This window comes from Vipera berus (assembly GCF_964194415.1).
Source record: "Vipera berus genome assembly, chromosome: 2".
NCBI lineage: Eukaryota > Metazoa > Chordata > Lepidosauria > Squamata > Viperidae > Vipera > Vipera berus.
This window is the reverse complement of record NC_138203.1, coordinates 127,020,552-127,034,733: the sequence shown is the minus strand read 5'-3', so window position 1 is coordinate 127,034,733 and position 14,182 is coordinate 127,020,552. Positions and strand designations below refer to the sequence as shown.

Here is a 14,182-nt window from a genome sequence, read left to right as displayed (position 1 = left end):
CAACTTTATTTTAATTCCATTTATATCCCGCCCTTCTCCGAAGACTCAGGGCGGCTTACAAGCTTAGCAGTAGCCTTCATTCTATGTATATGCCTGCTTATTAGGGCTTTCACACACACCCCAAGCGGCATTATTACAAAGTCAGCTTAATTGCCCCCAACAATCTGGGTCCTCATTTTACCTACCTCGGAAGGATGGAAGACTGAGTCAACCTTGAGCCTGGTGGGATGCGAACCTGCACTAATTGCAGGCAGCTGGTGTTACTTAAGGAGGCATTAGCCCACTGCTCCACCAAGGCTCTTTAATCCACTATTTCATTTTCGCAATGCAGCCATACGAAAATCTTCGGGTCCACTGCAACTTCTACTTTCCTGTTCTCTGCAGTATGTAAGAATTCCGCCTGCCACTAAATATAGGGGGAGAGCCGGCTTCACCGGCTTCCGGTGGCTTCTTGCATATGTTTCCGCCGCTTTTGCCCTTTAACTCCGCCTTCAAAGAAGAGCGTTTCCGCCCGCGTGCCATTGACGACTGCGGCCGCTTCCGCCCGGGCTTGCTCGCCATCTCACCATGGGTCCCTCTCGGCTTCGCTGCCGGGTTTTTTCGTTCCACCTCTCAGCTGCCGCTTCACCTCCCTCGCCATGCCCGGCTCTTCGGTGCCACGGCGCGCTCCGGCCGCTGCAGCGTCGCCGCCTCCCCAAATCTCGGTCTTCCCTTCGCCGCAGGAGCTGGGCTCGGCGCTGGCCCAGCTAGTAGCGCAGCGGGAAGCTCAGTCCGGCCCGGGTGGGCGCTTCTCCCTGGGCCTGTCAGGTGGAAGCCTAGTGCGGATCTTGGCTCAGGAGCTGCCCGCGGCCGCTGCCTGCCCTGCCCGGTGGCTCCTGGCCTTCGTGGACGAGCGGCGGGTCCCGCTGAACGACCCCGAGAGCAACTTCGGTGCCTACAAGGTGTCTCTCCAGGAGGGGCGAGGGGGGACCCCAAGGAGGGCCGGGGTGGGTGCTGGGGCTGATCCCTGGGGCGGGGCGTGTTTCTTTGGCCGCGGTTCTTCTTCCCGGCCAGGAAGGCTGGGCGTGAACTCTCTCGGGTGATGCCGGTAAACCTGAGACTGCAGGAGGGATGGGCTGGTGGCGGCTTTAAGCTTTGATCTTCCATTTTTTTTTTCACCTGCAGTCCCCACGGATTGCTATACCTGTCCACACTGCTTCACCCACCACCACCAAAAAAAAACAAAACTCTTTTATTTTCCCCTTTGGTGCTGCAAACGCCTTGCGGAGCCAGACTGAAATCTCCTTTGTTCAGCATCATATCTGTGACGCCCCCCCCCCAGCAACCATATTTGCTGCTTTTCACTACAAAAAAGCGGGAGCAGATTAATATGAATCTCTGTCGATTCATACCCTAAAACCAAAGCCATGCATGGAGCTGTATAAAACCTGCCTGTGAATCTGTATTGCAAAACAAGTGTCTGTAGCTTGTTGCTTAATTTTTTCCTAGGGTGGGCTGACTTCCGTTTGTCTGCCTGGGCCACTTCTTCTTTTCAACTAAAAACTCAGTAGTTTCCTTATGGGTTCTAAATTTACATAGCAGGAATACCTGTTTAAACTATAGCAATTTAGTGTATGGATGCTTACATTAAAAATGTGTATATTCAATGTTAGGCTGCAAACTAAATAGCATAGAATCTTTTGTCAGGCTGGGATTCAATTGACTGTCAAAAATATTGATCTATGGGCAGATGGTTGTTAGTTTACATTCTGTCTACTTTTGTGGAAAAATAAGAAATCATTCCTGTTCTTTAGTAACCTAACAGTTGGATCAAATCATTTTTTTAAAATTCCATTTATATCCCGCCCTTCTCCGAGACAGGGCGGCTTACAAGCTTAGCAGTAGCCTTCATTCTATGTATATGCCTGCTTATTAGGGCTTTCACACCCCTCCCAAGCGGCATTATTACAAAGTCAGCTTAATTGCCCCCAACAATCTGGGTCCTCATTTTACCTACCTCAGAAGGATGGAAGGCTGAGTCAACCTTGAGCCTGGTGGGACTCGAACCTGCACTAATTGCAGGCAGCTGGTGTTACTTAAGGAGGCATTAGCCCACTGCTCCACCAAGGCTCCGAAGGAGAAACTCCCAGATTCTTGTCCTTCTGTAAACTCAATACTCCAGGTGTAAATGATGATTCTCTGAGCTCTGTTTGGGAATACAGGTAGTCCTCTATTTATGACCACAATTGAGCCCAAAATTTCTTTTGTTAAGCAAGCATTTGTTAAGTGAATTTTGCCCCATTTTACAACCTTTCTTGCCACAGTTAAGTGAATCACTGCAGTTGTTAAGTGAGAAACATGATTATTAAGTGAATCTGGCTTCCCCATTGACTTTACTTGTCAGAAGGTTACAAAAGATGATCACATCACCTGGAACACTGCAACCATCATAAATATGAGCCAGTTGCCAAGTATCTGAAATTTGATCATGTGACTATGGGGAGGCTGTAACGGTTGTAAATGTGAAAAATGGTCATAAGTCACTTTTTAGTGCCTTTGTAATTTCTAACCGTCACTAAGTGAACAGTTGTAAGTCAAAGACTGCCTGTAGATGACCATGACAAAGTTACCTTTTTTTTCTTGGTAGGAGTCTTATATCTTTAACTGCTGCATGGAAGATCACAGTTGCACAAGGGAAATATATGCTAGCGTGGAAATACAGTAATGGAAGGTTCATTTGTGGGGTGTTTATTTTCTTATTTTTATTACACGAGTAAGAACCATGGCACTTACAATCAGGAGATAAAAAAAACAATCAAACCCAGGTTGCACGGAACTTACAATTGTAGTGAAAAAGGGAACCAAAATAGGAAGAAGTGCACGTCATAGATTTGATTTCATAGATTTGATCCTGCCTTTATTCTGCCAGAGGAAACAGATTCTATGAGATTGTATAGAATGGAAATTTATCCCCTATTTCATCCCATTTCAGTCTGTGCAACATTCTTTTCCCATTCTTAAAGCGTCCTTCTGTTCACTAGGATGGTTCTTGGGGAGTATAATGATAATGCAGTAGCTGCCTTCTATTCCCCTCCCCCCTCAGTTTGTCCTCCTAAACAGCAACCTCTCCTTTCCATGAGAGTCTCATCTCAATTCCAACCTATGTTTGTGTCTGTGTGAAAGCAGAGCAAAAAATATAAGCAAGCCTGACCCCAGTTACTTTTGTCATTCTGTAACACGATTTGTACTTTGTTTCAGACATACCTCCTTTCTAAAATTGCTATACCTGATGACCAAATAGTTGTTATCAATCCTTCGCTATCAGTAGAAGAGGCAGCGGCAGATTATGCTGAAAAGCTGAAAAAGGTACGGCTGGGAGTTGGTGTATTTTTATTTGCCACAGATGGTCAGATTTTCTTGCAGGGTGCTAGTAACTTAAAGGCAAAGTACAGTGGTGGGAAACGAGATTAAATCCTAACTGGATTTTTTCCCCTCAAGAATTCCCTACTTTCAGTAGCTCCTCCTGGTTTGATCTGCTGTTTTGCCATTCAGTACTGATAAAAGTTCCCCGATGCTTGACAAAATGTTGATGAGCCACTAACTTTGAATATAAGTTCATGACACAGTTTTGAGCTCAGACCTGTAACAGGCCTGCTCATTGTAAATTTCTGGCTGATGTCCTTTCAAAGGCCTTGGAGAAACTGAAGAGTTAGCGGCAAGCTGATCAATGTAGATTAAAATGAAAGTGTGATGAATGCAGTTATTACAACAATTCAACTATGCTGTGTTTAGCGCTTTAGCTCTGAGTTCCAGAAACTGTAATCCTACAGCATCTTCCATATGATGCTGTGGTAGAATAAGGTAAGCCCTGTCTTTATCCAATCAGACTACTTGGGACTAGTTAACCAGTGCAAATAGGGATAATTCCTCCAAATGCTTGAAATCTCAAATCAAGTTCAGGACAATAATAATGCCAAAACTGATGGTGGGAAAACATGTTGTCCTAAAGCATTAAAATTCATAATGACTAAATCATGGAAACTCTTAACACAACAATGCCAACTGATTCATATTTTAGTACTTTTTTTAATACCAGGCAAAGACATTTTCATTTTTCTAGATTGTGTTTGGAGGGAAAGATAGTTGTTCCCATGTTTATATTCTTCATAATATATTTTAATTTGAAAACTACTTTAATAAACATACACCAAGTGGCAGTATAAAAATTGAACAGATAGATAAGTGAATGTGATATTTCAACCTTCAAGTGTGTTTCTGTTCCACAGGCCTTCCAGGGTGAAGATATGCCTGTATTTGACCTTTTGATCTTAGGAGTAGGACCAGATGGACACACCTGCTCTCTTTTTCCAGATCATCCCCTACTACAGGTGAGCCAAAGAGAGGAATTGTAGGTGATTTTTATTTATTTTTTGTCTTGGACACACCTGCTCATCCCCTACTACAGGTGAGCCAAAGAGAGGAATTGTAGGTGATTTTTATTTATTTATTTATTTATTATTATTTAGATTTATATACCGCCCTTTCCGCCCTGCTGTTGCTTGGGTTGAAGATCCTGTTAGATGGAGTCATGGCTGTTGCAGACTGAAGGAGCAAAAATTCTGCTGGCTATTCTGAGGAAGCCCACAGTAATCAGATTAACGTTTAGTGTAATTTACTTATGACAGATTATCCTTCTAAAAAGTGATGTGTTATAACAAGTCTATTGAAATAGATTTTCCTTGGGCAGCAGCAGGAAATAATTGGACAAATGTGCATTGAGAACAAGGGTTATCCTTAATTCTGACAGTCTTGCTTTTTAAAGAAGTCTAGAGCCAGAGCTAATGGCTAATGGCTACTGTGAAGTATTAAGATATCTGTCAGTATGATTGATCTGCCTGGGGGAAATATGGGAGACAACTTTGCCTCTGCTGTCCTTAGTTAAACTCCCTACTCATAACAGAGAACAATGGGACAGAAAGCCAGAGAACCGCCAGAGAAGGCCAGGATAGAAGAGAACATTTTCCTCAATTTTGCTCAATTTCTATTAAACAGATGTTTTGCCATTGGCCACATGTCTCAGAGTAGCCATTTTGTAAATAGGCAAGATCTCCTGCCATGAGGATCATTTTGAGGAGCTCTTACAGTACAACTTAATGTTCAAATTCTAGTCATGCCCTCCAAACTCAAAAAGTTGCCTATCCTAGCATGCTGATGCCTATTACTAGCTGGGACCATCAAGAAAGTAACAAATGGCAAAATGTAAAAAAAAACCTTTGTGAAAGTAAGTATAATTGATTCCCTGCATTTCTTTCATAGATGGCTCAAAGATGCAAGTGAGCCGATCTAGTGACAAGTAGAATATCCAGTCTATTTTGAAGTAGACATAGATTGGCTTCTCTCGTGGGTTTTAATAAAAATCTTCCGTGCTTTCCTTTTGGTCTTGCATCATCTGTTCCTGTAATTTCTGACCCTTTCTTTGTTTGATCTGAGCAACACTAGACACTACTCCAATGGAAAATTGAAAATATTTGGTACTGACCAATTTAGAAATGGACTGCTTAATTTTCAATCCTATAAGTCAGACATGTCAAACACAAGGTCCGGGGGCCGGATCTGGCCCACGAAGTGGTTTCATGTGGCCCACGAAGCCATCCTGGAAACAGTGAGGGAACGGCCCCCACTGCCTTGGCCCTGGCCCAGAGACCCTCCTTCTGCCAGAGACCCTCAGATCTGTCCCACTCCTGCCCAGGCCCCCATAGGCACCCTTGATGCGAACGATGTAGAGCTGGCCACGCCCACCCAGTAGGCCATACACACTCTAGCCACGCCCACCCAGTAGGCCACACCCACCCTGGCCATACCCACCCGGCCCCCTGAGGGCAACTGCAATGCTGATGCGGCCCTCAATGAAATTGAGTTTGACACCCCTGCTATAAGTGATACATAAATTAGATTAAAATGTAGATACCTATATCGGAGCTTCAGTGTAAGTACCTTTGAAGAAAGTGGTGATTGGGCAAATTATTTTATTTATTTTTATTAGATTTACATACCGCCCTTTCCCGAAGGACTCAGGGCGGTTTACAGGGTATTTAAAACAAACCAATACAAAAGTTAAAAACAATTTAAAAAGATTAAATTATCCCTAAAAAATAAAAACCCCACTTAAAAATTCTCAGCCTGGGCCGGAGAGCTCAAAGAGCCAGGTCTTCAGGTCCCAGCGGAATGAGCGAAGGTCAGGGGCAGTCCTAAGCTCCACGGGCAGCTGGTTCCAAAGGGCAGGCACACCCACAGAGAAGGCCCTATCCCTGGGTGTTATCCGCCGGCAGTCTTTTACCGGCGGCACCCTGAGAAGACCCTCCCTGTGTGAGCGCACTGGATGAAGGGAACTTGATGCTGGCAGCAGGTGTTCCCTCAAATATCCCGGACCTAAGCCATTTAGGGCTTTATAGGTCATCACCAATTAAAGGTGATTGTATGATTTTTAGAAGGGGGAAAATGTGAAGGGGTGTGTGTGTGTGTGTGTTCCATATTATCATAACTCAGTAAAATTGAAATGGCTTCCAACATTATGAGTTTGCAGTTAACTAGTACATCAGCTATAGTTGAGACTGACCCCCAACAGCTAAAGCATCAATTGGTTAAACAACAACTTTAATTCCTTCGTGTTTGATAATCTATACTTGTATTCCATGGGGAAATCCTCTTACAGCAGGGGTCTCCAAGCTTGACAACTTTAAGATTTATGGACTTGGGGCACACAGAGATGTTCTATGTCAAGGACCATTTGAAAATGAAACATTCCAAGAACTAGTTAATTTGAACACTGTGCACACTTGTAAGATAATTTGTTCTGTTTAAGACTTTGAGAATTAAATACTGTGCTTCATTTGTATGAATAAAGATGAAGTACTCCTGTGTAACACCTCTTCTCCGTGAGCTGCATTGGCTTCCGGTTGCCCTCCGGGTGAGATTCAAGGTGCTGGTAATGACCTATAAAGCCCTAAATGGCTTGGGTCCGGATTATCTAAGGGAACACCTGCTGCCGGCATCAACTTCCCATCGTCCTGTGCGCTCCCACAGGGAGGGCCTTCTCAGGGTACTGCCAGTTAAGGAATGCCGGCGGGTTATTCCCATGGAAAGGGCGTTCTCTGTGGGCGCGCCGGCCCTATGGAACCAACTTCCCACGGAACTCAGGACTGCCCCCGACCTTCGCTCATTTAGTCGGGACTTGAAAACCTGGTTCTTTGAGCTGTTTGGCCCAGACTGAGGGGTTTTAATTTAATTTAATTCAATTGGGTTTTAGTTTAACTTCAGGGACTGTGATTTAATTAATAGTTTTTAATTGATTTTAATTTTGTATATTATGTATTTTAATTTTCCCTGTAAACCGCCCTGAGTCCTACGGGAATAGGGCGGTATATAAATTTTAATAATAAATAAATAAATAAATAAATAAATAAACAAACCTAGCTCTGGCTCATGCTGTTTCCAAGGTCTTATCTTTCCGTTCCTTCACTACGGTCCATATATTTACTTTCCTGTGTCAGGAGCGGGAGAAGATTGTGGCTGCCATTAGTGATTCTCCAAAGCCCCCCTCAGAGCGGATCACACTGACTTTGCCTGTGCTGAATGCAGCGAGGAGTGTGGTGTTCGTTGCCACAGGGGACAACAAGGCTGCAGTGATAAAGGTACTGTCCTTTGGAAGGAATATATTTTTCCTTTTTATTCCCCAACATTGAGTGCTGTGGGCGATATGGTAGTGATGTCAGCATAGGGGTGGGGCAAAATGTTCAGCCTTTTGGAAATGTTTTTTTTAATAAGGGAGTAAAGTTTGTAACCCCCCCCTCAAACCTTAGTCCACCTTTCCTTTATTTTCTCAGACATCCCCCTCTTTAATCAGCAACAATGGCATGCCATCAAATTCCCATATTATACCCCCAAATTTTGATGGTAAAAAATTTCTAGGGGCTGCAGAGAAGATAAAAGTATAGCTTGTGGACAGGGATTGTCACTCCAGTTTTTCAGTTTTGCTCTGAAAAGTTTCTTGCAAAGGTTTTGTTTGTTCCTCCTTGGCTTGTGGAGCTGGAGAGTAATTAATTATGCTGAGCTAATACACTGCGGAATCAGACTTGTTTGCTTCAATTTGAATTGTGGCTTTGTCCAGTTCACACATTTTCCCTTTTAAATGACGGCTGCACATCTCCTTCTTTCTATTGTAGAATTTTCTAAGAAAGAGTAAGGCTCTTCCTTTGGCAGTAATTCACCTATGACTGTTCCCAGTGCCGCCTAGCAAAGAAAGTGTGTTTGTGTGTGACCTTTTTTAATGCATTATTTCCTTAGACATTGCCTGGTTCCCAAGTGACTCTGAGCAGCTCACAACTTAAAATATGTTGCCTCTGTTATGTTATGTATTTTGAATACCATATGCAAAGTGTAGAGTTTGAAAGCATGGGTGCCTGATCTTTTTCTTTCTTGCCACAGCGTATTTTGGAAGGCAACGAGGAAAACCCACTGCCGGCTGCCCTTGTCCAGCCACACACTGGGAAGCTTTACTGGTTCCTGGATGAGCCAGCTGCAAAAGAGTTGACCATTCCCTTTGAGAAGCATTCCATATTGTAGGAGCTTCATGTCTTGCAGCCTTCTGGGTTGGGAGAAGTCTACCAAGTACGGGGTGTGGGTAGAGCCCCACCCTCTAACATTCCAGGTCACGGTCTCCACGTCTGGTCGTAGCGCTAAGGAGCAGCACTAAACTAACACTGTCTTTCTTTTCTTTTCTTTTTCTTCCTTTACTTTCCCCCATCCCCTGATATATATTTTTTTTACATTTTAAGAGGTGTAAGTTTGTGGAGCACGGTGTAACAAATATGATTATTGCTTAAGTAGGGCAAAGTGTGACATGGGAAATGCTTGGGTCCAACTACTAGGTATCAAGAGAGTTGGTTACAGTCTTTATCATGTGAACGGTCTAATGTGGTGTAAAATGGATGCACAATTAAAGGTGTAAATTAAAGTCACTCAGTGCTGGCACAATGTGTTCCTCTTCTCTGTGTGATTTTTCTTTAATCATTAGGTAACGGGAGTGATGAGGCCTATTTTATCTTTTGAATGTATCTGCCATGGCAGATTAAATTTATGATGTTGAACCTGTAGATATTTAACATTCATCATATTAGCATATTGCCTCACCCATGCACTTCATAGGATTGGACCACAGCTTCTATTTCTGAATCTGAATGATGATGAGGAATTATGACAATTGTATTTTAACATATCTGGAGGATGCTTCTACATTCCAGAAATCGTGCCAGATGCTTCTCTAGGTTGCTTGTGCATTTTCAGTTATATTCCATTCCACATTTTGACTTCTTAAAAAAGCTGAGATTGGGAAGAAACTGCAGTGTCATACTGTCTTGCGTCTCATAACTTCAGCATACTGTAAGCTCGCCTGTTTCTTTCCACTGAACACTATCAGTCCACCTACTTATTCCATAAACTTCTTATGTCTTCTTTATATCCATTGTGCTTCAGCCAAGTTCTGTTTAAAGTAAAGATTAAGATTCCCTCAGACTGAGTTTAGGTCCTGCTTACTTTATGGATACATCCATTTAGCTACCGTATCTGGACTGCAAAACTCTGGATAATAGTTAACAGCAGAAAAAAGTTAAGACTCTCTACATCTTTTTTGCTACCATCTGGTGACTGTCTAGATGTTTAAAGCCCTCATATGGTGGCCCAATATTAAGAGGCTGTCCCTAACACAGAAGGATTGCAGAAAATGTGAAAGCCATTTTTTTCCAGCAGTTAAGGCACAAAGCTAAAAACCAGGGGACTGTGAGTTCTAATCCTGTCTTAGGCATGAAATCTGGCTAGGTGATTTTGTGCCAGTCATGCATTCTCAGCCCAACCCGCCTTATGGGATTGTTTTGTGGGGGAAAATAAGAGGGGGAAGGAGTATTTGATATATTCATCACCTTGAATTATTTATTCTCCTCACAACAAATGAGAATATACACAATAGAGGCAGGACAATTTTGTTAAAAATAATCATGGGCACAGGGTGATAGGCAGTTGATAAAGAGTGAAGAAAGACCACTAAGACTCACACCAGTTGCATTAAATTTGTTAGGCCAAATACCACAATTCCCTGACTCAACTAGGAAATTTCAGATCCAGCATAATTGTGTAGGGAAGACTGGTCTACTAAAAGCTGTCCTAGATTTGGTTCATTGTAAGTCCAAGTTGTAGTGCTTCCTGAAATGTTCTTGAGAAGCATGGAAATGGCTGGCTTTAGAGAGCATGGAAACCAGTGTTTTTTATTAGCTGCTTAGCAGCTTTCAAAGACGTCTAACAAAAGGAATTAATTAGGCTAGACTAGGAAGAATGAATTAAAATGGTGGGCAGCTTCTGGGAATATTACATTGGTCTGTGAGGCTGAATGTATATTTCATTAGCAGCTGAGTAATGGAAAATTAATAAGTACCATCCAGTTCAGTGCCTTTTTATACATAAAAGGTTTTTAAAGCACAGTCCAACTATTCATTGCTGATGAAATTTTTTTGATTGTGATGGAAAGCTTGCATACACTAGGAACCTTGGAGGGCCACAGAAATACACAATCTTTCCCAGACTTGTAGGTTAGAACTTTTGGCTTGTGAAAAACTAAAATGGCTGCTCGTTTACATGATAAAGTAATGGGGAATAGCATATTTCATGGCACAGAAGGTCACACAGGCCCAACAAATGTCAGCAATATGGAGCAAGTATACCTCATCTGCGCACTAAAAATAGAATTCTATGCCAATTTAATTGTTGCAGTACAACTGGAAACCTAGGTTCAAAACCACAGTCAACCGTGAGACTATGGTAGTCCTAGGTCAATCCCTCAGGTCAATCTACCTCATTTGTTGTGAGGAAAAAGGACAATGAGGCCATAGGCAGTATAAGGGTGGAATATGAAAGTGATGAAATTTTTCACAGGGGAATGAATGTACAGGGGTGAAAATTTGAGGCCCTGCAAATGTTACTGAATAAATTCCCACTTACTGTATCTCTCACCAGTGGTTATGCTAGAAAAGACTGCTGGGATTTACAGTTCAACAACCTCTGCAGAACTACAGTTTGCTATCCTTAATATAAAGAGTAATACATATATTACTCTTAATATAAAGAGTAATATATTGTTAAGAGTAATATATTGACTTACGACCACAATTGAGCCCAATTTTTTTTTTGCTAAGTAAGATGATTAAGTGAGTTTTGCCCCATTTTAGGAACTTTCGTCCCACAGTTGTTAAGGGAATCATTACAGCTATTAAGTTAGTAGGACAGTTGTTAAGTGAACCTGCTTTTCCCATTGCCTTTACTTGTCAAGGTCGCAAAAGGGGATCACATGACCCTGAGACACTGCAACTGTGATAAATGTGAACCATCTTAATTTTGATCACACGACCACAGGGATGCTGCAACGGTCATAAGTGTGAAAAATAGTCATACGTCACTTTTTTCAGCACCTTTGTAACTGAACAGTCACTTAATGAATTATTGTAAGTTAAGGACTACCTGTAATTCTGGCAAGAGCTCATTTCCCACTACACAAACAAAAATAAAAGTTGCAGAAAACAAGTAATTTGTGCACAATCAAATCCTAACTTTCATTATTTCAAATGTCTTTTGGATATGAAGACATGGTCAAAGGTATGTTTTGACTCTAGCTAGCTGACTGATTTGTCCAAAAGGGTTTTTTGGATGAAGAATGAGATTCAGATGCATATAGTAAATTAAATAAGCCATAAATTTTTTTTTGAAAAGCAAACAACTTTTATCTGGGTGTGCTATTTGATATGCTACAATCATTGTGAGACTATTAACATGCAGAGATGCAACAGGACCTTCCTTTGTAACCAAGTAATTCTGCTAAGAGTTTCCATTAGGTTTGCTCTGTGCTTATTGTGTCTCTCCTAGTTTTTACTATGTAAATCATTAAAATAATAGGAAATGTTGCATGTTAAGGGAAAAGATACAGAAAGAAGTTGCACTAGGCAGAAATAAAGGAGTACCCAATTTATATTCTGTGTTCTTCAGGGTTGGTTGAAGCTTTTACTTGTTACTCTGAGGCAGGAAGCCTGTATTTTCCTGGGAGAAACCGCACCAAATCTTGTTCAGTCTTTCCAAATTGTTAGTTCAAGCTTGCCTTAGATTTTGTTGCTATGTATTCAAATTGGCTGGTGCTTTCAGTCCAATTTTCTGGAGACATTTCCTACTCCAGTACTTAAAAGCTCCTAAATAAGCTTGCCAAAGAAAAGTTTAGCTGATGAAGAACAAGGATTTCTTTACAATTGGTCTTTTTTCTTTGGTTTATACAGAGTTTCTATGGTAAAGAATAGTCTAGAGTTTCAGATTTAAAACAGCTGTGTTTACTTTTGTATATAGAGCAAATACTGCATATTCCACATGTCTAAAGGCAAATAGATATACAATGCATTCAGAAAGTATTCAGACCCCCTTCACTTTTGTCAATTTTGTTATGCTGCAGCCTGATACTACAGTTGTTGAAATTCATTTTTTCTCATTAATCTACACTCAGTACCCCATAGCAATGAAGTGAAAACAAAATTTTAGAAATATCTGTAAATGTATTAAAAGAAAAAACTGAAATATCACATTAGCATAAGTATTCAGACCCTTTGCAACAACACTTGAAATTTAGCTCTGGTGCCTCCCATTTCTCTTGATCGTTGCTGACATGTTTCTACACCTTGATTGGAGTCCACCTGTGGTAAATTAAATTGCTTGGACATGATTTGGAAAGGCACATGCCTCTAGAAGGCCTCACAGCTGACAATGCATACTGTAACAAAGCAAAAGCCATGAGGTCAAAGGAACTGGCTGCAGAGCTCAGAGACAGGATTATTGCAAGGCCCAGATCTGGGAAAGACTACAATAAAGTTTCTGCTGCAGAGAAGGTTTTCAAGAGCACAGTGGCCTCCATAACTCTCAAATGGAAGAAGTTTGGCACAACCAGGACTCTTCCAAAAGCTGGTTGCCCAGTCAAACTGAGCAATTGGGGAAGAAGGGCCTTAGTAAGAGAGGTGACCAAGAAGCTGATGGTCACTCTGACTGAGCTCCAGAAATTCTGTGTGGAGATGGGACAGAGTTCCAGAAGGACAATCATCACTGCAACCCTCCATCGATCTGGACTGTATGGCAGAGTGGCTAGACAGCAGCCTCTCCTCAGTGCAAAACACACGAAAGCTCACTTGGAGTTTGCAAAAAAGCACCTGAAGGACTCTCAGACTATGAGGAAGCAGATTCTCTGGTCTGATGAAACCAACATTGAACTGTTTGGCCTCAATTTTAAACATTATGTCTGGAGAAAACCAGACACTGCTCATCACCTGCCCAATATCATCTCAACAGTGAAACGTGGTGGTGGCAGCATCATGTGTTTTTCAGCAGCAGGGATTGGGACTGGGAGATTGGTCAGGGTTGAGGGAAAGCTGAATGGAGCAAAGAACAGGGATATCCTCGATGAAAACCTGTTTCACAGTGCTCAGGACCTCAGACTGGGCCGAAGGTTCACTTTCCAAAGTGACAATGATTCTAAGCACACAGCCAAGAGAACATGGGAGTGGCTTAGGGACAACTCTTTGAATGTCCTAGAGTAGCCCAGCCAGAGCCCTGACTTGAACCCTATTGAACATCTCTGGAGGGACCTGAAAATGGCTGTCCACCAACGGTCGTCATCCAAACTGACTGAGCGTGAGAGGATTTGCAAGGAGGAATGGCAGAAAATCCAGGTGTGCAAAGATTGTCGCATCATACCCAGAAAGACTCAAGGCTATAATTGCTGCCAAAGGTGCTTTTTTAAAAATAAATTTACAGACATATCTAAAATTCTGTTTTCACTTTGTCATTATGGGGTACCGAGTGTAGATTAATGAGAAAAAAATGAATTTCAACAACTGTAGAATCAGGCTGCAGCATAACAAAATTGACAAAAGTGAAAGGGGTCTGAATACTTTCTGAATACACTATATACACCAAGAGCCTTGGTGGAGCAGTGGGCTAATGCCTCCTTAAGTAACACCAGCTGCCTGCAATTAGTGCAGGTTCGCATCCCACCAGGCTCAAGGTTGACTCAGCCTTCCATCCTTCCGAGGTAGGTAAAATGAGGACCCAGATTGTTGGGGGCAATTAAGCT

General features: G+C 42.1%; 1 protein-coding gene across 1 annotated transcript; it reads left to right on the top strand.

The window, feature by feature from the left end:
- The first annotated feature begins 591 nt into the window (after positions 1 to 591).
- PGLS (6-phosphogluconolactonase) lies at positions 592 to 9,016 on the top strand. Its single transcript, XM_081316577.1, has 5 exons — positions 592 to 941; positions 3,238 to 3,345; positions 4,266 to 4,367; positions 7,530 to 7,670; positions 8,464 to 9,016. Exons 1-5 carry the CDS (start codon positions 639 to 641, stop codon positions 8,599 to 8,601), a joined length of 792 nt encoding a protein of 263 aa, XP_081172703.1. The 5' UTR covers positions 592 to 638; the 3' UTR covers positions 8,602 to 9,016.
- Positions 9,017 to 14,182: the final 5,166 nt, after the last annotated feature.